The 23,034-nt window shown below is 45.0% G+C and overlaps 1 protein-coding gene across 5 annotated transcripts; it reads left to right on the forward strand.

Moving 5' to 3' along the window:
• Positions 1-594: 594 nt before the first annotated feature.
• Positions 595-22,581, forward strand: LOC144166391 (uncharacterized). Of its 5 annotated transcripts, none has more exons than XM_077695906.1 (4): positions 595-1,060; positions 15,227-15,424; positions 17,543-17,572; positions 21,801-22,581. In XM_077695906.1, exons 2-4 carry the CDS (start codon positions 15,253-15,255, stop codon positions 22,511-22,513), a joined length of 915 nt encoding a protein of 304 aa, XP_077552032.1. In that variant the 5' UTR covers positions 595-1,060; positions 15,227-15,252; the 3' UTR covers positions 22,514-22,581. The 5 variants fall into 5 exon arrangements, with proteins under 5 accessions (XP_077552032.1, XP_077552036.1, XP_077552033.1 ...); XM_077695907.1 differs by lacking the exon at positions 595-1,060 and adding an exon at positions 14,980-15,096; XM_077695908.1 differs by lacking the exon at positions 595-1,060 and adding an exon at positions 15,006-15,141.
• The last annotated feature ends 453 nt before the right edge of the window (positions 22,582-23,034 follow it).

Here is a 23,034-nt window from a genome sequence, read left to right on the forward strand (position 1 = left end):
CAAATACTTCAAAAAACTGGTAATTCCTCAAGTCACCCAGTTTTTGTATTGTTAAGCGGCTCTCATGTTCAGAAACCTTCTTCAAGCTTTCTTCCAATGACCGCGCATTGCTTCAGGGAGTTGACAATGAATTTTTCAACCCGCTGATGAGCCCAAGCGAGCGGGTTCGGCCCCAGTTGCGGTGGCGACTTTTCACATGGAGGCGGAACGCGAAAATACCCCGGCTCTGACATTTCGGCGCGCGATAAAGATCCGCTGGTGGTCCATATCATTCCGGAGCCCTCCACTACGGGACGCCTACATTGCGCAGATGTACCCTCGGTGCGTTAAACCCGAAAAATTGAAAAAAAAGAAAATTACTTTTCCCGCGCATTTGTCACGCCAACAGACGGTGTCAGAGCGAAATATAGTGTCCCGCACAAAATAAAAATACTAGAGACCGTACACGTCACACACAAAGCTTGCGATACGCGACAAAGAAGACAGCAGCATTGTATTGCGCCGCGACAGCGGTGCTCATTTTACGGTTTTAGAATACAATACAGCCACGTACGCGCCGTACCGAGAGCGGATGCGCGTTCTGGTGTTGCCGCGATTAGGCGGCAGCGCCGACAACGCTTCCTCCGCTCGCACTTGTGGCTGCGCCGACTTCGCAGCCAGCGATGATGCCAAACGACGTCCTGGTCACGTAAGAGCATCCCGCCGCTGTTCCCAATTTCTCTCTTTCTACCCTCGCCGACGACCGTGGCGAGTAACGAGTCCTCTCCGACGTCGAAAACAGTCCTGCCACGACCGCGCCGGCCAACGAAGTGTGCCAACAGCGCGCGCTGAGCTGCAAGAGTTTGCGCGCTCGGCGGAAATCGCGCTCGCGCGCGCCCTTGGTGACGCCGCTGCGCCGTCGACGCCGTCGGAGGCGGCCTCTCGCTGCAGTTGTCGTGGCAATAGCGATGACGTGAGGCGTCGTGGAGAGGGGAAAGTTGTGTTTATGAAATCGGTGCCCATGGCCGCATGCACACGTCAGTCTTGGGTTTCAACCGGCGTCGAAGCTCCCGAGTTATAGGTAAGTCGCGCTTCGTTTATCGTGCTGTTCCAAGTTTTCACCGAGCATTGTAACACCCCTTGACGCATCACACACGTTAATGTAAAATCGGCGTACTTGCCTCGTTTGTGAGCCGAATAATTTCCCTGCCAATGAAAGTAAGCAGTCCGAGGCTCCATTTCACGAGGAATATCAGTTTACACTGTACAACACAGACTAAACAGTGAGGTGTGTGTGGTATTCGACTTGCAAACGAAAGCGACCGGAAAGCACACTTGTGTACGTAGGCAGGTTCAATGTAACGTTGATACATAAACTGGATTGAAGAGCCTAATTTACCATTAGAGCTGCTTCGCACATGTTGTGTTGCGCTTCACTTGGGCTTCTGTATTTATTGGTTTTCTTACTCCATATTAGTACGATTACTGGTTAATATCAGTTCGGCTTTTACATTCCTCCTACAGCATTATTTTGTGACCATGCTTCTAGCTTCGTTGAATACGTCAGGGTTGCAAATTTTTCAAAGTCACTCAGTACATGTACACGCGCTGTATATTTTAGAGCTAATTTCGTACTAGGCTTCCTGATTTCGTTTGCATGTTTTTTCATGCACGAGATCATGGAAGATCGATAACGATATAAGTTCGGGAAGAATATACCGCAAGCATGGAATGGACATCAAATGAAATTTTGTCAAACAAAATTTGTGACCTTTTTCGTTTTTCCTTTTTTTCACGTCAAAGTATGTTTAGTACCTTTTATCATCGCTGAACAAATGTTCTCAGACAATGTGCTTGGCTAGTTTTATTCGTCCATGGTGTTTTTTCTAATTATAGTATTTACCTGAGTATTTTGGGAAGCATGCGTCCTTCGCTAAGCATCAAATATCGGAGGAGCACCTAGCACTACACGCCTTTCGTACCGGCGTTATGCAACCGCACTGACGCCACGGTAGTTTTAAATGCGCTTTGATGCATCGTCATGCTGTGGCGCACTTTTCTAACCTCTTTCGTGGTCAAAGTCAACCTTATGGTTTATACACGGGGGACGCCTAATAGATATTCCCCGTGATACCAAAGTGTTATATTGGGCTCTTGGGACTAGTGAATGCATCCTCACAGCTGACGTCATCACGTACTGTTAAGGGACGAGTCGTTCGAGGAAAACAGGAATACTGAGTGTCATTCCGTCGTGAAAAGAACTATCCGCAAGTCGACCGAGAAAACGCAGGTTGTGAATGGCCTACACAATTTCAATGTGGATACGGTTTGCAAAATTCGCAAAGCCTACTTTGTCTTCAGCGTCGCTGCAGCACTGTGTGTTACTGTAGCTACAATGTTGTTTCAATACCTTCAAAGTGTTTGGCTTGAGTGCAGTGACTACGAAATGTACCTTGGGCCTTTAAGATTTGATGGTGTATTTACGACTTGGCAAGTTTATGTTACTGGGGTGTCATTCTTTTATAAAGGTGTGTGTGTGTGTCTTAGCATGGATGTTCTAGAGGTGGGGGATATTTTTAGCGGGATGTCTGTGACTTTGCAGACGCAGGTTAGAGGGAACGTCTTTCGAAGTAACATTTTCTTCAGTGAACGGTACGGAGGCACTGTACTTTGCGCTAACATTCTTTTTTGTTACATGTTTAGGTACCCCGTGTTGTTTGTGGCACTCGCTGAGTCACTAACACATTGCGCTTTTATAACTTATACCCAAGGACGTTGGTCGTATTTAAGGCAGCGGTGGCAGTGGCCGTTACAAAGGTGCACGGAGCATAGTCTCGCGTGACCTTATTGTGGTACACGTCAAATAGACCCTCTAACACAGCTGATAAACGTTTTGCCTCTTTCCTTTGTGCTTAGAAGCACAGCGAAAGCAGTAGCTATCGTCCGCGCCCAGCGGCAGTGCGCCTCTTGGTCGTCCAGCAAATGCTCGTTCAAGTTTCTGATTTAAAACGCCTGTCGGGTGCATTTATTACTCCTAACGAGCTCCAAATTAGGGCATTTGTAAGCATGTGCCGCAACAAATCTGGCCGCAAGAATCGCGCTTACAATCGCACTGCGCTGCGAATCGCTCTGCGGCGATTTCACACTGGCGGGGCCTCCCTGTGTTTGCGTTTCATCTTAAATGAGCTCGGAGTAAACTTAGGGGCCGAGCGTTGATATTTCAGTTCTCCAAAACACGTGCTCTGCGACCCCCGGGGTCATTAGTGCCAAGCCAGCCACCGAGGTAGTCTCTCTACTTTGGTTAGGCGGAGGTTACATAACTGTTCTTGTACAGTGAGCTTTTTAGTGCAATATCTGCTACAACTTTACTTCCTGCGGTCACACCGTGTTTGGGACGCCCTGCTGCTGCCTCAGTGACCATGAGCTGTATTTTCGACCGTGGATGTTGTTTTTCAGTGAAAACGAAAAACGAAATCATCTGACCGTGCCAGTTTTCCCAGCCGAATAATGAACCCCTCCCTATTAGCCTGAATGACCTTGATGCCGTATATTCCCTTTCATTGATAGCTGAGGCATTGCGTGGGCACATAAAACGCGGCTTTCTTGTTTTGGTTTGGCGGCGAAATCATTTAATAGACATTGTGCGCCTGGTGTTACAATATAATGAACCGCGCTTACATCCAACCTAAGGCTCAGGCTTCGTAACGGGCACCGGACTTTCCCAGCACTGCTATTCAGAAGTTCAACTCTGCTTTACAACCCAGAAAAAAAATGCTTTTGTTCACAAAGACGTTTATGCAGGGATATTCGTATACGTTTTTATTATTACTGCCTAGTACGTTCATGTTCTTGGCCTTGGTGTGGCCCAATTTTTAATAGTTTAGTGAATGTAAATGGGATGAGCAGTAGTCACCCGCCATGGCGGTTTATCAGCTGAAACGTTCTGCCAGTGAGCAGGAGGGGGGCGGGAGTTCGGTTCCCGGCCCCCCATGGGTTTTTTTTTTTTTTTTGAGGGAGACCACAAACAAAAAAGCATTTGTGCCAACTAATCTGCGAACTGTGAATATCCCCGGGAGGACCAAATTAGAAAGTTACCCATGTGTAGAACACCCTTCATAGCGCAGGTGCAGCTAGGGCGCGTGAAACTCCAATTTCAATTTGAAATGACTGCGTACATCCTTAAGGATGTATAAGATTCAATTAGAAATTCGTAAAACTCTCGCTACGGATAGTTTAAAATAAAGGGTGAAATATTCATGTCCTAATAGCATATGTCCCAAAGGAAAGAAATTAACCTCTTCTATGCTAGAACAGGTCCATATCCGCTGAAGTGTGACATTTTGTAGGCGCTCATAGAAGATGGATTTATACAGAAAACATTTCGCTTCTCTGACGATCTTGGACACAAGTCCCCAAATGTCATGTCGACCACGCCAAACTGTCATGCTGACCACGTCAACTGTTCCTGGAAGCCATCTGGAACCGCAGTCCAAGATATCAAGAAGAAAGTTAATAGAAAAGGTCAAGCAGTACGCTTGTCTAGAATCGGACTTCGGGGGGATGAAGGGGCTATCGAAAAGTTCGAAGAACGCTTTGAGACAAACAACGCCCTTATTCCTTACCGGAGTGGGATGGGAACACTGTATGCAGGGACGACCTTCCTTGAAACGTACCACACAGGTTTAGATAATTTGTTCGTTTCGCGTGACAGCGTGAACTTATCCATACTCCGTTCTCCACGTAGCATGCAACATCGGCAATCCTGGTGAGCATAATAGGGCTCTTCTTAACACGTGAACAACACTGCGCAAAGCTCCTCGACGCAATAAAACTGCAAATACCCTGAACTCAACTAGTATAGTCGGGATTTCGTTCAGTCTTATCTGAACGTAGTAAGTTTATATGCGTTCACTGCTGCAATATCCACTCATGTTTTGCTTTCAGTACCTGTTTTAATAGGAACTCAGAGATGGCGCCACGCGTCCAAGCGGAGTTCGGAGAAGAGCGCGCAGGAACGTTGAGTCGAGAAAGAGGGAGCAAAAACTTTATTGAGAGAAATGATTTCGTCACAGGAGTGCTCCCCTGTTCACGGGTATGCATGCGCCGTCTTGGCTACAACCGCCTTCTGAACGAGCAGGAGCTGGATGGCGAGATGGATGCTGGACAGCAGCGTCTTCTACTGCTGTCGGGGAAAGGGCAGGGGATGTAAAGGTGCTAGACTTGGGTTTTGTTCGCACTCTAGGACGATCTGTCTGAGTGATCCTGGTTACGTGCGGTAGTTGCAATGCATTGCGCTTCAGACTGATAAGGGAACAGGAGGTGCATTCGCATTGGATGTGGGAACGTGTTGGATGGGAATTGTGTGGGTGGGGTTTCTTGCCTTTTCTTGAGCTGTGGTGCGAGCTCGGTCGTATCCTCCGTGAACTGGTCTTCAAAGCCTCAGACCTTACGGCGGGCAAATTTATTGCCGTCCACAGTGAAATGGGCTGGTGTCCACGCAATTTCGACGTCCCTGTCAGGTTGCTTGGTCGTCAGTATGCGAAGGGTCGTCTGTGCCACCTACTCTGAGGTGAAATTTCTGCATACTTATTGAGAATCCGTTATGATAACGCTTCCTTTGGTTTGCGCAAGTGCTAGTACTGCAGCTCCCTCTTCTGCTTCTTGTGTTGTGGCTTGTCAGAGGGGTGCGGTAGTCTGGCGGTCTGTCTGCGTCGCTACCACCGCCGCTTTTGCTCGCCTTCCATGGTATGAGGCTGCGTCCGCATACGCAACCTTGGGGAGGGAATCGTACTTTTTGCTGAAGGCTTTGGCCCATGCCTCCTGTCTTCCTAGATGATAGGCGGGACGCATGTTTCTAAGAAGCGAGCGTACCTTGACGCGGCGTCACCTTTCGTGCGGTATTTCCTTTGAGCAGACGACGCAACAGGTACTCCCGTTTTGACATTCAACTCCCGTTTTGACATTCCGTTAAGCCCTGTAGGCAGCAATGTTTGCCTGAGCTTATTTTATTTTATTACATTGTATAATTGATTTTAAAACAAATCCCAGTGGCGTTTTAAGCATTGGTCCTTCCAGCGTGTTCCATTCCCCGGTGCCCGTCTCCTACCATTAAGCCACGATGCGATTGGGAGAGATACCATTTATTTATTTTTTTGCAGGGTCTACTCCCATAGCCTTTACTGTGCTGCCGGCTAGCATGAAATGGGGCTAAGTGCTTACGACAAGCCACATCATATGTGGTAGTGAAGCATTGGAACCATGTCGTTGAATCTATACAAAAAGGTACAAGGTGGCAGCAGCTACATTTTGGGGTAATCGGCCTAAGAAAATGCTGGTTTTTCCAGTAATTAATCTCAACGTCGAGGAAGTGGCTTTTCTTTCTTTGGCAGCTTGAAATAATGGTTGTTTACGTGCTAACAACAACTGATTTAATTAGGTGAGTTTAAAGGATGAGGGCTTCCGCGGAAGCTCTCGTTAAAAGAAAGAGTACTCCAGTCATCTTTTTTAGGGTTACTACCACCACTTTGTGAGAAGTGTGGAAGGCCTTTCAGCTCTCCACGTTCTTATCACATGTTTGGCTTGCGACGATGCATGAACGCGACATTTTAACGAATTTCCTAAGAACACGATAGCTTCAAGCGCTTCATTGTTTTCATATGAAGAACCCCTGATAACGGATCGGTGCTTTCTCGCCTAATTCTGTGGCATAGAGTTTTCAGCTACCACAGCGTACGACATGAAACCTCAGAGCTTCTGCGGGTTGTGATGGTACCGTAGAATTCACTTGAGCTCTAGCAGCCCTTGAGAAGAGTACAGACATGTTATGGTGATTGTGGCGTCTTAACCCCTAACTGCCGCCATGTCATCTCTCGCCACCGCCTCTTTAGCGCCCCCGACCTAAAGTGGCTGTCACCACAGCAGTTTCAGATTGGGTGCCATCAATGATCGTATATTCGTCATTTAAAGTACATTTGATTCATTCCATCACAAAAATTTAACAATACACATGATATTGAATGGCAAGTAAGAGTGTTTCAATGCTGTTTTTCTCTAGGTCTTCCTACAGCCATCAAAAACCCTGCACGCAATAGAACCAAGAAACATCTGATATTTGTATGTTTTTTAAATACTAAAACAGAGCCGATTGATTTAATAACCTTAATAAGACAGGTTTCAGAGCCGATTTAGAAACAATGCATGGGTTCACAAGGTAACGCTGGTTGTTATATGCATGTATCAATAGTGCATGAATATCGAAAACGTCGTGTTATTATCTCAGCAGCAACGTACTTCGACAAGCGTCATTTCAATAAAGAAATGTGTAGCGGGCGAATTCTTAAAATCATTCAGGAACAAGCAATTTATATTTCTCCGCTCAAGCAAAAGCCGATGACTCAACACTCCGCGTTCTTGGGGACGCCTTCAGCTCTGACTTTCGCAAAAAGCCGTGAACCGCGAAGTTCATCGAATCACCCTCTTGTCGCAACGGCAGCATTTCGCCGGTGCACGCGAATAACAATGGCTAGCATTTGCACCATTGTCATGAAAAAGGCAAAACAAAATATTCAAAATAAATCGGCGCAGAAATGTGCGAAATTTATCTTCGAATCCGCAGCTGGACGTACGAGTAGTACAATACAAGCACTTCGCGTTCACAATAAATTTGAGTTCTTTGGATCCTGCCGCATTTATCTCCTACTTCAGCTGCCTGCTTACCAGTGTTGTTTGACAGTGAGTGCTCGTAATATAATGTATCTAGTCAGCGCTTGTTCTACCTCAAGTGAACCTTCGCTGGAGTAATTCGGGCGTCGTATTCGCTAAATACATCGTGTAACTCAAACATCAGTTGGCAGGGATGGCCATCGAACCCAGAAACATGCGGTGATAGGCACTTTACTAAACAATACTTTATGCCGACGCCATGTTGACCACGGCCTTCCAGGCGCTCTAATATGGACCAAACTGCACCAAGGGAAGTACAATACAGAAAAAAGGATCGCGAAGCCAAGGCGTGCACCTCAAGTGTCAACCGGGAGCATAGAAATATGGCGTGTGGTGCGCGATGTCCCGCGCTTTCTCACGAGCGATTCACCAGACAGCGCGAGCTGACCTAAGGGGCGTGGTTTGAACCTGGAGTAGATTCGGCGTCCAATAAAGTGGTGGCGCCACTGTAGGCCCAATGTAAGCAACAACCGTGTCGGCAAAAAAAGAGGCTTCAATCTCTTTTGTCACCTTGTCTATAGTATACGCTCAGGAATCATCTAGCACCGTTTTAAATCGCTTTAAACTCCGCGGCACCGGGTACTCTTCCAAATAGGATTTCGGGCATAGCAAAGAGAAGAATCACGGAGTACATATGTAAAGACATTTCCAAGCCGCACCCCTGGTGGCACGGTTTGAACACGTCATCATTATTTACTGCAAAATGAAGGGTAAACCCATTTCTGGCAGTGTATAATATTAACGCAACTTTAATTAAAATGCGGTTTGTTTTGCCGTTCACGAAAACTAATAAGCCGGGCATGCTAAACCGCTTCTGCATTAGGTGATGGGGAAGCAGGATAAGAGAGAAAAAAAGGTAAAGGAAAAGATGGTGTGGAAAAGATGGATGGATTGAGCAGCGCTAAAACTACGTTCGGGTGGTTGGAACCGTACAATTCAGCTCGACTCCTCGTGGTCGAGTTTTAGCCGGCAAAGAAAAGAAAGAAAGAGCCGTGTGCAGCTGCAGCCCGCATGAGCCGCGCTGTTAACGTGAAGCCACGTGACCAACAACGCTATTGCGGCCCATGGCTAGGTCACACCGTTCTGAGCTTTGGTATAGCTGCGGTCGTTCGGTTGTTCCACCCATCGGGGTTTCTTACTGGCTCAAGCGTTGCGCTGCTGAGCCCAAAGAGGCGGTTCGAATTCGGCCGCGGCGGCAGCTTTTCCGATGGACACAAAAGCCGAAAACGCCCCTGTGTCGAGATTTCGGCACACGTCAAATATCACCAGGTTGTCAAACTTTATGCGGACCCCTCTACTACGGCGTGCCTCATTACCCAGGCGTAGCTTCGGCGCTTTAAATCCCACAATCATTATCCGAGTGAATTCAAGTTTACCTATTTCGAAATGCCACTGCACTCATGAAGCAAAAACAAAACGACGTTCTGAGGCAGATGTGCGTTAAAGGAATCGAGTTGAGTGAGAGGGAGAGAGAGAGAAGGCTTTTCAATCCCCAGGCGAGGTCAACCAGACTGGCCACCCGACTTGCCACGCCGGATGGTGGTGAAGGTCATATGAAAAGTTCTCATACACACATAGTTGTGCAAACAGAATGCACGAAGCGCACACATTCATATCGTCAAGCGCTCAGTCATTTGAATGATTGACAACCATTTTATTCGGCGAAACAATCATTTGACGGAGAATTTGCCCCATGCTTCCCAGTCCAGTTTTGTGGAGCGCATATGATTTACATATCATTCCTGAAATTACCCGTGGCCCAGGAAGTTCCGGTGAAGAAATCTAGATGGACACGGGCAGGCACTAGAAAAAACCTTACCAGTTTTGCGTTGGAATTTACAACGTTGGGTGTCATATCCTTCTACCCGCACTAAATGTTACGTCAGACTGAGTGTGAGACATGTGGATACACCCTAAGATGATGCAGAGCAACACGATTGTCAGCGTTATTGTGATCTTGCGTCAGTTTTGACCTCGAAAAGATGGTTTTGAGCTATTTATCAATAGCAGGTTGCCAAAAAAGTAAACACAGTTCAGTGTACTGATCACGCCGAGCGTGGTTGTTGCGTAGATCTTGAACAGGCATCAAATCGGATAATATGCCCGCTCGTCAGGATGGTACAAAACAGATAATTGCACTCGCTTGTACCTACATCCCGTAAACGTGCTACGGTATGGACAAATCAAGGTTATTCTCATGAGAGCAAGTTTAATTTCATCAATTGATTCCAACCCCATATATACCCAGGCCTGACAAGCTGGACGGGCCAGCAGCAATAAAATCCCCTGGAAAGCTTTGAGCTGGCGTGTGTGAACACTTATTTGCATGGGGGAATATGAATACCAACTTTTTACCGAAACTGTGAGCCCAGAGTACATCTGTTTTTCCCAGGTTTTGCGAAAGCCACGTGTCACTGGGGGACTTTTTCTGGGCGCGAACGTTGGCGTGAAGCCCGTCCTGTGCAGTGCGATTAGATATCAGTGGCGCTCCCAATTAGCACCGGAAATTCTCTTCCTTAAGGCGTGACACCAGACAAAGACAGTGGCACAATCGCACACTCTGCGGAAATGCACTTCCTTCCTGCCTCATTTAGCTGTGTGTCGCGGGGAACTTTGTGTCACTATTTTAAGAAACGCCATTCGCTTCGTTCCCTGAAGACTTAAGAAGGGTCATATTACACGTAGCTTGTCAGTTGAATTCAAATCGGACTTTTTCGCGCAGAACCTACAACTGGCTATGAAGGGTGCCCTTGTGAACTGCTACGGATTAATATAGACCATGTGCGGGTATTTAACGTGCTCCACAATTTCGACAGACGGCCATTTTCTTTTATGCCTCCACAAGAAAATGGCCATCCACGGTCGGAATTTAAGCCGGACCCTTTAGTACAGCACAGCGGGAGACGTGTTTCTTTATTGGCTGCTGAATTCTTGTTTTCTTTTCTTTTTTTCTGCAAATCGAGGGTTGGCATTGCGAAATTCGATTTCAACCCTCCGAATCGTAGCTTCCATTGCCATTCATACTGCACTCAGTTACACAACCATGAAGATAAAGTCAATGATTACACGGATAACCGTGTTAAAGGGAACATGTACAGTAGTACAGATAAAACACTGATCACCCACTAAGTAAAAAAATAATGTTTCCAGAGCGTTCCTGCTCCTTTCTTTACAATCATGAACATAGCAAATTAACTTCAATGGTTGTACAGGGGTATTAACTGGCCGACGCAGTTTTCCTTCGTAAGAGTAACCTAACAAGTTTCTGCATTAAAACGCAGCAGGTATTTTTTCGGGCTAAATGACAATGTTACTATTGGTGTTCGATATTATAGCTTATGAAATGCACGTGTGAACTAGCCTCGATTTTTATTAGCGAGGTCTTTTTTTTCGATAAGTCTACGTAGTTTTGACCGCTTTGTTTCGAGTGGCTGGTGTTTCAGGCACAGCGCGAAGAGAAGCGGAAGGCAAACGCTCAAAGGATTTACTTTCCGCGCAGTGATGCGTAGCAGTGAAAAGAGCATGCGCGTCCGAAATGTGAGGCATATATAATACGCTTTAGTATTGGGGAAAAGTGATACCGCTTTTTGAGAATAGATTGTCGGGGAATTATGCTGTGTTTTTTTTTAGAAATTATTATGAAGAAGAACGGGTGGCTGAAGAAGCACTGCGTGTACGCGGGCAAACAGCATAAAAAATGTAGAAAATATATAAAAAAATACGCTGCGTAAAAAAATATTGGCGCCTTTTCATAGTCTTGAGAAGTATGTATCCTTCCGGTTGGCATTTCTTTTCCGCGTATAAACAGTTTTGCCACATAAACAGCGGATCTGGGTGATCGAAATATTCCTTTAGTTAAACGCCATTGATATTAAACAGAAGTTTTTTTATGCGCTTCAAACATCCTACATAAATGAAAAATCACCCCGCTTATTTTTTGGGATTAGGCAAGGGCAATCGTACCCTTGGGCGACACTCAAAATGCACTTGGGCACTTTCTGGTGACTCAATCAACATCGTGGGTAAAATAATAGGAAGGGAATCATTTACTTACCCTTACATGAGCGGCAAAACTCTAATGGCAATGCGTTCAGAGTTAGCCTTGGTAAACGGATTGTTTGTTCTGGCACAGTGAATCAGTAGTATTGAGCCTAGTATTCGGTGGTATTGAGCTAATTATACGACGGGAATTAAAACGCGAGCAACCATCTGTTCGTGCATTTTTATTAAGTAGAGATTTTGCTATGCCTGTTTGTCGTCAGAAATATGAGTGCAGTCTCAGCACTATTTGCTTCCGGGGGAAATGTTCCAGATGTTTGTTTGCTTGTTTGTTTGTTTGTTTGTTTGTTTGTTTAGGCAGAATACAAGTACACCGTGCAAGGTAGCATAATTTCCAATCTTCTGCCGAGGCAAACGGGGCAGAAGGCGTTCGAGCCCATTTGATCGAGCCCGATTGATCGAGCTCGATCGGACCGCCTGACGAGGCCCCGTCCCTGATGTAGCACAACGGCGGCAGCACTAGCGACGCGCATTCAAGCACCAGTAAATGAAATGGTAAACATGCAACAAACCAAATGACATCATAGGCAAACTGTATCCACACAATTGTTGGCTATATAAAACAATGAGAAATCACAAAAAAAACGTATAATGATAACAGATATATCCTACGCAAAAGATAGAGACGGTGACACGAGTAGAAAAAGTTTAGGAAGAGGAAGTTTTACCCGAACAATACCAAAGCAAACTTTTTTTTGCACTTACGGCGGGTACGCAACATAATTTTAACGGTATACCTAAAACAATATTCAAGGAAACCTTCTCATGACGGCACAGAATACGGCATATAAAGCGGTCGCACGCGCGTCCCGACATTAATTTTTGTCCGAAAAAGAGTTTATATTTTTTTCGAGGTAAATGTACCAAAGACAACTTTTTCACGATTGTCTTGGGACACATGGCGAAATGCAAAACCATGCCTGACTGGGCCATGGCACCCTATAGCTGTAGCGGCTTCGAATGGTAATTTGTTTGCAATTTTCACACACAACAACAACAAAAAAGATGTACATAACTGCGGAACAGAAATAACTATCACATCAGGTAAATAAAGAGTTTTTCTACATATGACATTGCATAAACAATTAAATTAGGATAATAGATTTTGTGTACATGAACGGATGTAAACACAACTTACCAAAACAGTCGTGTGAGGTGTATAAAATACAACACTGCGAATACGTTGTCACACATTTCAAATCTAAATTAACTTTCGGGTGCCATTTTTTCAAAGAGTATTTTTTACAAGTATTTTGAAAGTCATCACTCGTATGGAACTATTTAAATGATACAATAAAATTGGTTTTAATTTAGCAGATCAGGTATTTCTGATGCTAATCTCTGAGTACTATAATTTGTTCGGGAGCGCGGTTTTTCAATTTCGTTTCTTCGTAGTTCATGACAGGTGTTTTTGTGGCAGTAGTTGGTTTCAAACAATGCTTTATCGGTCCTATGCTGCCGGAAAATTTCTGGCTTAGTTTGTATTTGTATAAAGTTTGGATATCGAATACTTTATAATTTTCAAAGTACGGCGCTACGATTTCAGTTCTGTGCAGGTTGGAAATAGCCCGCATTCCTCTCTTTTGTAGGTTTAAAAGGTTTCTTAGGTTAGTCTGAGTTGTGGTCGCCCAAACTAAACACCAGTAACTTATACGTGAGTGGACGAGCGCATAATATATATCGCGTTTAACAACTGCCGGTAGGTAATGTCTTAGCGTGCTTAAAATTCGAATTGCACGACAGAGATCTGATCGAAGTGATTCTACGTGTGGTGTCCACGAGAGATTTTCTTAGAACAGCACTCCCAAAAACCGGGTTGATGTGGATTCCTTGAATGGGGAACCGCGGAATTGCATGTTTAAATTTAAAGGTTCGGGTGTCCCTTTCGCTCTGAACAATACATATATGCGGTTTTCTTTATATTTAATTCCAGTTTGTTGGATGCAAGCCACAAACTAAGATCTGACATCCCATCTGACATACCACCAATTCTCTTTTCCAATAAAACATGGCTTCATTTCCCCATTTCCGTCGAACATAATTATACCCATCCGTTCTAAAAAACAGGCTTGCGTGTGCTGGCGTCTGTACATTCGTGGGGTTGATTCTCTCAGAGGCTAAAACAACTCGATATAAGTTAGTTTCTGGCCCGGGTTTAGCTTCGCCATGCACTACTTTCTGGCTCTGGATTTGTTTGTTGGCCGGCACTAAACCACGCCTATATAGCTTGGCCATCAGTGAACCAGACATGCAAGCGGTTAAAAAAACAAAAATGTGGGAAGAAGCAGTTTTCTTTTGTTTTGTTTCTTTTAAACCAGGATAAAATGTAAAAAAAAAGTAGAGCGTTTCCAAGGAATTTCGTATCCGTTTGATAATACAACTGGGGCTTTCGTCCTTACGTATCTGGCTTTTTATAGATCTGCCTGAAATAACCTTTTTTATCTTATTAATATTTTTCAGAAAACACAAAAAAAAACTGTTTTTGGTTCCCCGCCCTCAACATTTCCTGAAATTTTACATCTCTATACTGAAGACCCCCTCTTCTAGGTCCCTTCCTCCTACCCATTTTCCATCACCCTCCCTCTATTCCAGCTCCCACAGCCTCGTAGCCTCCCCGGTTTATTTCTCAGCATCTAGGTTGTCTTTTTTCAGTGAGCACTGCATAAACCACTTTGTACACACACAAAGACCGCTATGGCGGTCATGCACGCCCGCCTTTACATCTGGGCGCCAGTTACAACTCCATCTCCAGAGACCGTGCAGGCGACCTTCCGAGCGAACGCAGACAATAGAGCGCCAGAGAAGATGCGTTATTCACAAGACGCTTCTGCGTCCTCCTCCTCCGAAGCTTCCGTCCGTCTGCAGCACTCTTTCTCGCGCTTCTTCACTCGCCCTTTTTTATAGAGCGCGACGCGGCAGCCGCCGTGCAGATCGCACACGTAGCGTGCCGAGCGTATGTTTACAGAGCTGCGTCGCTTCAACGGCGTGTAACACATGGCAATCCCCGCCCAGTAGAGAACGCCTGTGAGGTCGTCCGCCTCCTGCGTTGTTTGTTGTGGAATCGTCCATTCAAAAACCTGCATTGACGGGAGTGCTGTGTTCTCCTACTCAAGCAGATGGTGCACTCATTTCCCATCATTTGAAACTACTCACTCCCAGGGCATCTTGATCTTGGTGGTGTTCGCCGCAGCCAGAGCTACCTCCTCTCAGCCTCTCGTTCATCTGCCCTCACCCAGCCATCATGTACCTCGCAGAGTAGGGCAGGCGTTCGCTCGGCGCGGCTAGGGAGACCGCTTGGACACAAAAGGGACAGCTGGTGTCCTCCATATAGCCACGGTAGACGTCTGAACGCGAACGAGCCTTTCCTCAACAGCCGTATTCGTAAATGGCCGTCTCTTCACGTTCTCTCCTACCACTGTAATTAGGGCTGGGAGGAACTAAGTGTGCTAATTTACTTATTTTTCAGCTGTGAGCCTGGTTTAATTCTCAGCCATGGTCCTCCTGGCAAGATGGGCGTCGTCTGCAGTTTTGGTCTTACTGATCGTCAGTGTCGCGATGGGTGCCCAAGACAAGGTGGCGAAAACTGCGGAAAACAAGGTGGACAAAACTACGGGGGACAAGACACCCAAGAGCACAGAAGGCAAGAGAAAAGCCAAGGTTCCTGGTAGGTAATGTTTTTTCTATATTTAGCCTCACAACGACAAGCCGATTTATTCATTTTCGCCCGGGCCGTAAATCGCTTCTACGCTGGCAAGTGTTCATTTCCTTTTGAAGTAGCAAGTACTTTTGTCAGGAAATCAGGTGCCGTTCTCGGCGTTTACCAGAGTAGCTATTTGATGTATTAATTATGACGAATGTGCATGAAGCACAAGACAGCTAATAGCACACTTTCAACTTCCTTTCTACGTTCGTACATGACAGTTCTGACTATAGTAAATTCAGGCGCTGCACTTGTTACACTATCCAGTACCGAGATTCCTAGAATGCGATAGCTAAACGGCTAAGTGCAGCAAGATTGAGATAGGCAGATTCCGTCATTATTTCGCACTACAGAGACGGTACACTGCGAAAGGGTTTGTAACTTGGCTAGTAAGTTCATTGCGTGCAATGCACAGCACTAATACGGGACAAAGTGAAGAGCAACCAATACGAGCCTTGTTTGTTAATATTCACTTTGTCCTGTCTTAGCACTGTTCAATCCGTGCAGACCGTACGCCATCGGTGCTTTTGGTTTTCACAACGATGAACACCATCGGTACTTTCCACCATCGGTACACCACCGGTATTTTAGGTTTTTTCAACGATAAACATTTAGAAAATGGTAAGCCTAAGCTCCTGCAATTTAGGAGATTGAGTATCATGAATCACGAGCGGCACACGCTCTACACAAAAAGGTGACAGGCCAGACCGTATCTTTGACCAGCTCGTCGTTGTCAACGTTTCATGGGCATGCAGGAGAGGATATGTTAGCCTCTGGCGTGATCGTGCAGATATAAGACGTACTAGAAAATATTGTTAGCATTTTCTAATTTCTATATGTTGCAGACATGCTTTAAGGACCTGTTTTGGGTGCCAAACAGCGGCTATTTTTTCAATTAGTTATATTTTTTATTACTATCACGGATTACGCTCTGAGGAGGTTCACGTTACAACGCCTACTGTTCCGACAATCACGTTCAGTAGGTAGAATTTGTGCATATTTTCCACGTTATTATTTCTTCAGGGTGTAAAAATAACATGTCTCATCCTTTATAATTCGGTAGTACTGCTTCAACATGTTGTATACTGTGACTTTTCATAGTTTGATCGTCCTCGGCGTTGTGATTGGTTGTGATAGGTGTAAAAATTGGGAGAACCACAATGGGGTTTCTGTAATAGAAAAAAGAATTGGGCTTGCCACGCATATCTCGCAAAACTAATGAACATCCTACTTATCTACGTACCAGTATAATTTCACAAACACTGCGGAAATGGCCGCGAATGCGCACTGATCCTTAAAGCAACATGTTTCACAGCACATTTGGCGGTAAAGATGCACTAAAAATGAGTAATATTTTGAATTACATTCAAACAATTATTGAGAGAGAGAGAGAGAGAGAGAGAGAGAGAGAGAGAGAGAGAGAGAGAGAGAGAGAGAACACAGTTTAATAGTGCTGACGAGGTCTGTCCAGCAGATAGCCTAACATTCTACGGCACGTGAATAATGACACAAACGAAAAAAAAGAAAGAAAAAACGACAAGCGGTCTGTAGACAGAGTTCAGTAGTGCGAGATAAAAATAAAAGAAGTGTTAAAACACACTAGAGAAATGTTCTAACGCACTGGGAAAATGTTCACTTTCACTTTTAGCAGAGTTCAGGCAACCGCGGAGTGACTACACGTGGTCATGAGATCACTAGGTCAGGTTAAAAATAAAAGAAGGAATAAACAATTATTCCAGCCATTATTAGAATATCAAACTTAAGCTAATGGAATATCTGTTTCCTCAAACAGAGATTTAACTCAGAATTCCAGATCTCATTTTAAATAACTGTAACGTATACGACTCACATTCGTATATAGCCTTTATATAGCTGCCTTTATAGAACTGCCTTTCAGTTTGTCATATTTACACGCAATAAATGTGCGTGATAATTACTGCTTGCCTGATATCATAAAATCCCCTGGCGGATTACAGTCCAGCAGCATTGCAAAAAAGCTAGTTACTTGAGTCACCAGTGGTCTTTGAAAATCTTGTAATGTGCGGGGGAAAGGACGAACTTTTGATTCGAGTGTTGTTTCAGATCCTCTTGACGAGGAAAAGGACTGCGGTGGTAAGAACTAAAATTGCCCGAAATTTTTTTGTTTTCACATCCAAATTTATGTTCGGAATGGGCATGTACATTTTTATTTTTAAGTTGGCGTTGCAAGTGCTATGTGGTGGCGGTAGGTGGTGGGCACTAAAGCTGTCTGAAGGGACTTAGGCCCAGTTGCACAAACCACTTTTTTGCATCTGAAACATTAGAAGGTTCAATGTGTAATGTCTATTTCGTTTACACGTTGAGAACTCATTCTGGGAAGTTGAAAGAAAGGCAATGCGGGTGGCCTTAGGGGCGTCAGCCTGTCCTCAAAGAAAAAGGTAGTACTAAGATTAATCATTGCTTCTGATAGGTATTAAGCAAAAAGGGGCAGGAAATCCACACGTATTATCCACGATTATGGGTGTAGTAAATTATATATAGGTATGCGTGTAACATATGCATACATTTCTGTGTTGACCCATCTCCCAACGCAAGGTACAGTTCAGATACAGTTGCAGATGTAGATGCAGATGCAGATTCATTTTAAACAGTTCGGATGCAATACATAAAAAGCGGTGTGTCACATCCTCTCGAACCAATTGAATTGGAGTGCGCGAGAACCAACTCATATTTCCGCAATTGAAAAAAATCTGCGCACGGCTGTAAAACACCCTTGTGTATGTATCGCGTCTGAGTTCGTCGAAAGATTCATTTCCACGGGGTTTTTTAATACCGAGCTAAGCCCGAACACGCAGCTGGACTTCAGCAGTGAAACCTGTACAGAATCAATGTCCCGGAATTCTGTGGCTCTCAAAAAGATCCCGTAAGTCCTTTTATGCATGTCTTGGAAGTGAACTTAGATTCGGCGCACTCACGTTTCACATATTTCAGGCTCTTTCTGTCAACTATATTTAGTACGGAAGCATAACGATTGAAACATTTTGAGTTGCGCGCAAATAAACAACCTGGTCATTTCAGAGTTTTCTGCGGGGGTAAAAAAAAAACAACGCCATGCGTGGTCCTGTCATCGCGCCAACTACCCCGATGATGTCGTGGTAGCTTGTTACGAGTTTGCATGCTATCTAAGCATTCATAATTTTGATCGCAACCTTTTCTGGGTTATAGAGACACATTGTTAATTTTTGTAGCCGTTGTTCATGTTAAGGATGCAAGCATTTCAGTGCATTGCCACGCCCACTCATAGCTCATATCAGAAAGTAGGAAGATGGAGAGAACTGTGTAGGCTGCAGCTCACTTTCAAACCTACTTTGTGTAAAAAAATGCGTTTAAACTGTTCAAGAAATTTATACGATGACCTATGGTTCGTTCAGTCGAGTCTGGTAAAGTAATTCTATCACGTTTACCGTTCAAATCCGTGTCTCACTAAAGGGACAGACAGCCAATTTTTATGAAGTGCGTGTCCCCTATCCCGTACGCACGCCGGGGTTTTATATAGTGGGTAACCACGTAAAATATTCTAAATAAATTGTTGCAAATAACATTAAATTGACACCAACCTTTTTGAAGATTGAAAGGGGGCGCCATGTAGTGTTAAAACATGACACTACCGTACGTATACAAACAGCTCGGTCGGTTTCAAAGCGCTATTCAAAAACCGCATAAAGGAAAAGGAGTTGCAAGGACTGCCTTTTTTATTATTTTAGATGGGGAGAAGTTTCCAAATGACTCATTACACCTCACGTACAGTTAGATGTGTGTTACCGCACGCCTCACTGTCGTGGTTGCCAGCATTCGTTTCGGTAGCCTACGTAAGGCGGGTAAATTAAAAAAAAAATCCGCTTTCAAATGCTCTCGGAACCTATCAACAAAGCCGTTTGGGCTAGAGCTGGTTTGAGTGATTCTCTTTCATTTTCATTAGAGAGCATGTAGTACCACTAATAGACCGGTTGTCTGTCCCTTTAAGTAGCCAAAAGCATGTCATTAGGTCGTCGTTAGCGTGAGGTGAAGATCGGAGCATAGCCTGTTGGTTCGCACACTCTTGAATGATCCTATAATTTATCCCATTTAGGGCTATTACCGACCCCCTTTAAAAGAGGTAGTAGCCTTCCGGTTTTTTTCCGCATCCGGTTTTGGCTCCCACCAGCACAATTATTCCTCTGAATCCTAAGATGGCCGAGAATGTTTTACCTTTTAGGCCCACGAACGTTTGAGGAGATTTCTTGAAGTGGCCGATAGGGTGACTATTATTAGTAATAACTGTAACCGCAAACCCTACTCTCGGATGTTTTTCTCAAAGCTTTTTTCGGGAAGTTTCATTACAACGAGTACAGGTAAATCTTATTTAAAAAACAACAATGAATAAAAAAATTGTGTATCATGGCCCCCGTCCTATTTACTGCACTTATTCCACATATACCGTGTCACAAGTAAAGTTCCCATGGTTTCTTTCAAACGGGAAATTTAAGTGGACCAAATATTCTCAGGTTATACACGAAATGAGCCGAACAAGATTACTCAACTGCTGTTACGCTAAGACTATTGCTTAACCTATTTTTGGTTATCGCCCCACGGAAAGGAATACAATCCCTATTAGTCCCTCATTAGAACGTCGGCGTGAAAAGTTTCAAGAAAAGATTTGAGAAGCGAACGCTGTGACCAGCGTAAGTTTTTGCCATGGTGTCCTCTGGTTTCTGGGTAGGGTTTAACGCGCCGACGCAACGCAGGCGATGAGGCGCGCCGTAGTGGAGGGCTCCGGATTAATTTCGACCACCTGGGGATCTTTAACGTGCGGCGAAATCTCGTACACACGGGCGTTTTTGCTTTTCGCCTCCATCAGAAAAGCGGCCGCCGAGGCCGGGAATCTAACCCGCGACCTCGTGCTCAGCAGCGCAACGCCTTAGCGACTGAGCCACCGCGGCGGGTCCTGTAATGTGCTAAAATTTCTTGCATCTCGGTGCCTACGCTTTTCACTCGCTATGATGAACTATGTTGCTCTGCACTAAATTTAAATATGAGGTATTGATGGGTAACACGGGAAAATCGTTAGGTTTTAATGCTGTGCGAGTTTCGTTAGAGCTTGTCACGCTTAGCTTGTGTCCACTATGCACAGTCGGAACCAGCTTGAATGTTTTCGCGGACATCGACCCATCAGGGCGATGACATCTTGGCGTTGAACTTCTTTGACGTCTCGAGAAGGGCACTACATTACATCCTCTCGCCTTAAAGTTGCTCCCTAAATGGCATGCATACCCATTAGCAGCGACGTGTTCAACCTGCGGCCCCTTATTTACTTTGTAACCGGCGTTAGAAAGAAGGCGCCTCCGAAACAGACTGGAATCATAGCAGACATTTTAGTAAAACTGGAATCGGTGAGAGCTTGTACCTTCACCCACCATACTTTGTATCGGCGCTCCGCGACTACAATTTCAAAGTTTCCGTATTCAGCTGCCACGCAATTGTTTTTCAGAGCTTTCGCTTTTTTCCACACATTATTTCTGTTTGGAATAACTTGCCGAATGACAGTGCTGAATGCTCAACTGATGCAGCATTTAGTGCGTTTGTTCGCAATGTCACCTTGTTTCTGTTCATGTCTGCCAAGCTGTTTTTTATGCACTTGTACTTTTCCTTGTACCCCCGCTCCATAGAAAAATGCTTATGACGCAGCAGGTTTTCTGAAATAAATAAATAAATAAATACGCACACTGCGCTACTGGGCAGCACTATGTCTTTTCCCCAGCTTAATTTGTCTTGGTACGTACTATGCGGCAGCATTCGCTCATTTATGGCTGGAACCAATCAGAAATGATTGCAAAACCGGTCACTGCAGAGCAACGCGAGCAAACCAGAAGCAAATTAGGGCTTCATGGCACATGGCGAACTACTATGTGAGGGAACCTAGAATGCTCTCATTGACAAGGCCGCCGAAAAGCGTCACGCAACGGCACTGCTGTCCCCATCGGTTGAAGTTCATCCAATTAGCTTCAAATTTATTTCGTCTTTCTGCCCCGTCACCAAACTACTATAATTTCCCAAAGCAAGTCTATATAACTGTTGTCACTACTACGGAAATTGTAGCACATGTACAACATTGTCAATCTTTATCGGCTCATTATGCCGGAGTATCTACTCTGTGCGTATCTACTACATCTACTATACACTAAATCAATAGTCCAGAAAGCCATCGTGGAATTTGCCTGAGCATCACTCCGGCGAATTTTAATTCAAGACGCTAGGGAAAGCAGGCAGTGCAGCAAACGAAAACTAACACCCGCAATTCCTGCGTTATTTCTGTTCTTCGCAGATCACTGCACCAAAGACGGCCAGATCGACTGGATTGCCCTTATTGGAAAGCTCTTCGAAATGTACCAAAACTACAATCCATCCAAGTCCTCTGGGGGCTCCCCGATAGAAGACGCCCTTCTCTCTGCATTCAAGGGCAATACTGGCACTGCAAAGCCGAAGTCAGCAAAGGACTCCGACACAGCTTCCGAGTCGAAACAAAGTTCCGGCGGTACGCAGCCGGACCTGTCGGCCGCTCTTCTGGGTTCCATCATGTCGAACCTCGCTAAAGCGGGTTCCCCATCCAAGAAAGGTGGTGCTGCCGACCCAATGGATGGCCTGAAAGGTATTATCGATGGACTGAGTGCGTTGCAAGGAAAAGACTCGGCAGGCGGTTCTGGTGCAGACTCTATAGACTTCTCGAAGCTTACGCCACTGCTGCTTCAAATGCTGCCGTCCTTGATTGGAACGAAGTCTGACAGCTCTCAGCTGAACTTGTTATCCATGCTAATGCCGCTTCTGGAAGGACAGAATGAGGGCGGTGAGCTTCTCAAAACGCTGGTTTCTCAGGGTCTAAAAATGTTCCTTAATAGTGGAAAGCCTGGGGATGACAGCCACGGACCGGACCTTGATTCTCTCTTGTCGTTGGCAGAGTTATTCACCAAGGACACCTCGAAGGAAGACACCTCTGCACCGCGGGAGACGACGAAGTCAAAGCTAAAAACGGAACTTTAAGCGAATAAATTATCTGTAAATTCGTGATTGCTTATTGCACATGTACAATAAAAAAGAGTCAAGTCAGACGTTTTGAAATAAACGTTCACAAGAGTTTTCATCAAAGATAAAAATATGTGACTATACTTTGCAAAGTTCGTTCATTGCGGCGTGAGGTCTTGGAGGGTGACATTTGCGGTTGGTTACCTCGGAATCCGGAGCCTCACTGCGAATGTTTTCACGCTCTGACACGAAGAAGGCCGGTGGTGTGGCGGTATGGAGTGGTGGTGTGGCGGTATTGGTATGGTTCCAATATCAACCCAAAAATAATGTATCGTGGAAGCCCCCCATTACGCATACCACTCATACAGAAGCAATTCCTGTACTTTAACGACACCTAAGAGAACTTAATTAGTTGGCTGGTTTGAATGCTGAAGCAATGTCGCTTCCTCTGGCGATAGTTGTCAGACTTCTTTACTGCTACAACGTCTTTAAATATCTCGCTTTGCTTTTCTTTCTGCGTCTTGATTGGTCCTCAAGCG

This window comes from Haemaphysalis longicornis, unplaced genomic scaffold (assembly GCF_048455015.1).
Source record: "Haemaphysalis longicornis isolate Haplotype H1 unplaced genomic scaffold, Haemaphysalis longicornis Haplotype H1 scaffold_17, whole genome shotgun sequence".
Lineage (NCBI taxonomy): Eukaryota > Metazoa > Arthropoda > Arachnida > Ixodida > Ixodidae > Haemaphysalis > Haemaphysalis longicornis.

Coding starts and splice junctions, on each gene's coding strand:
- LOC144166391 (XM_077695906.1), top strand. CDS start 15,253: ATGGTCCTCCTGGCAAGATGGGCGTCGTCTGCAGTTTTGGTCTTACTG. Junction 15,425..17,542: donor GAGAAAAGCCAAGGTTCCTG/GTAGGTAATGTT, acceptor GTGTTGTTTCAG/ATCCTCTTGACGAGGAAAAG. Junction 17,573..21,800: donor CGAGGAAAAGGACTGCGGTG/GTAAGAACTAAA, acceptor TGTTCTTCGCAG/ATCACTGCACCAAAGACGGC.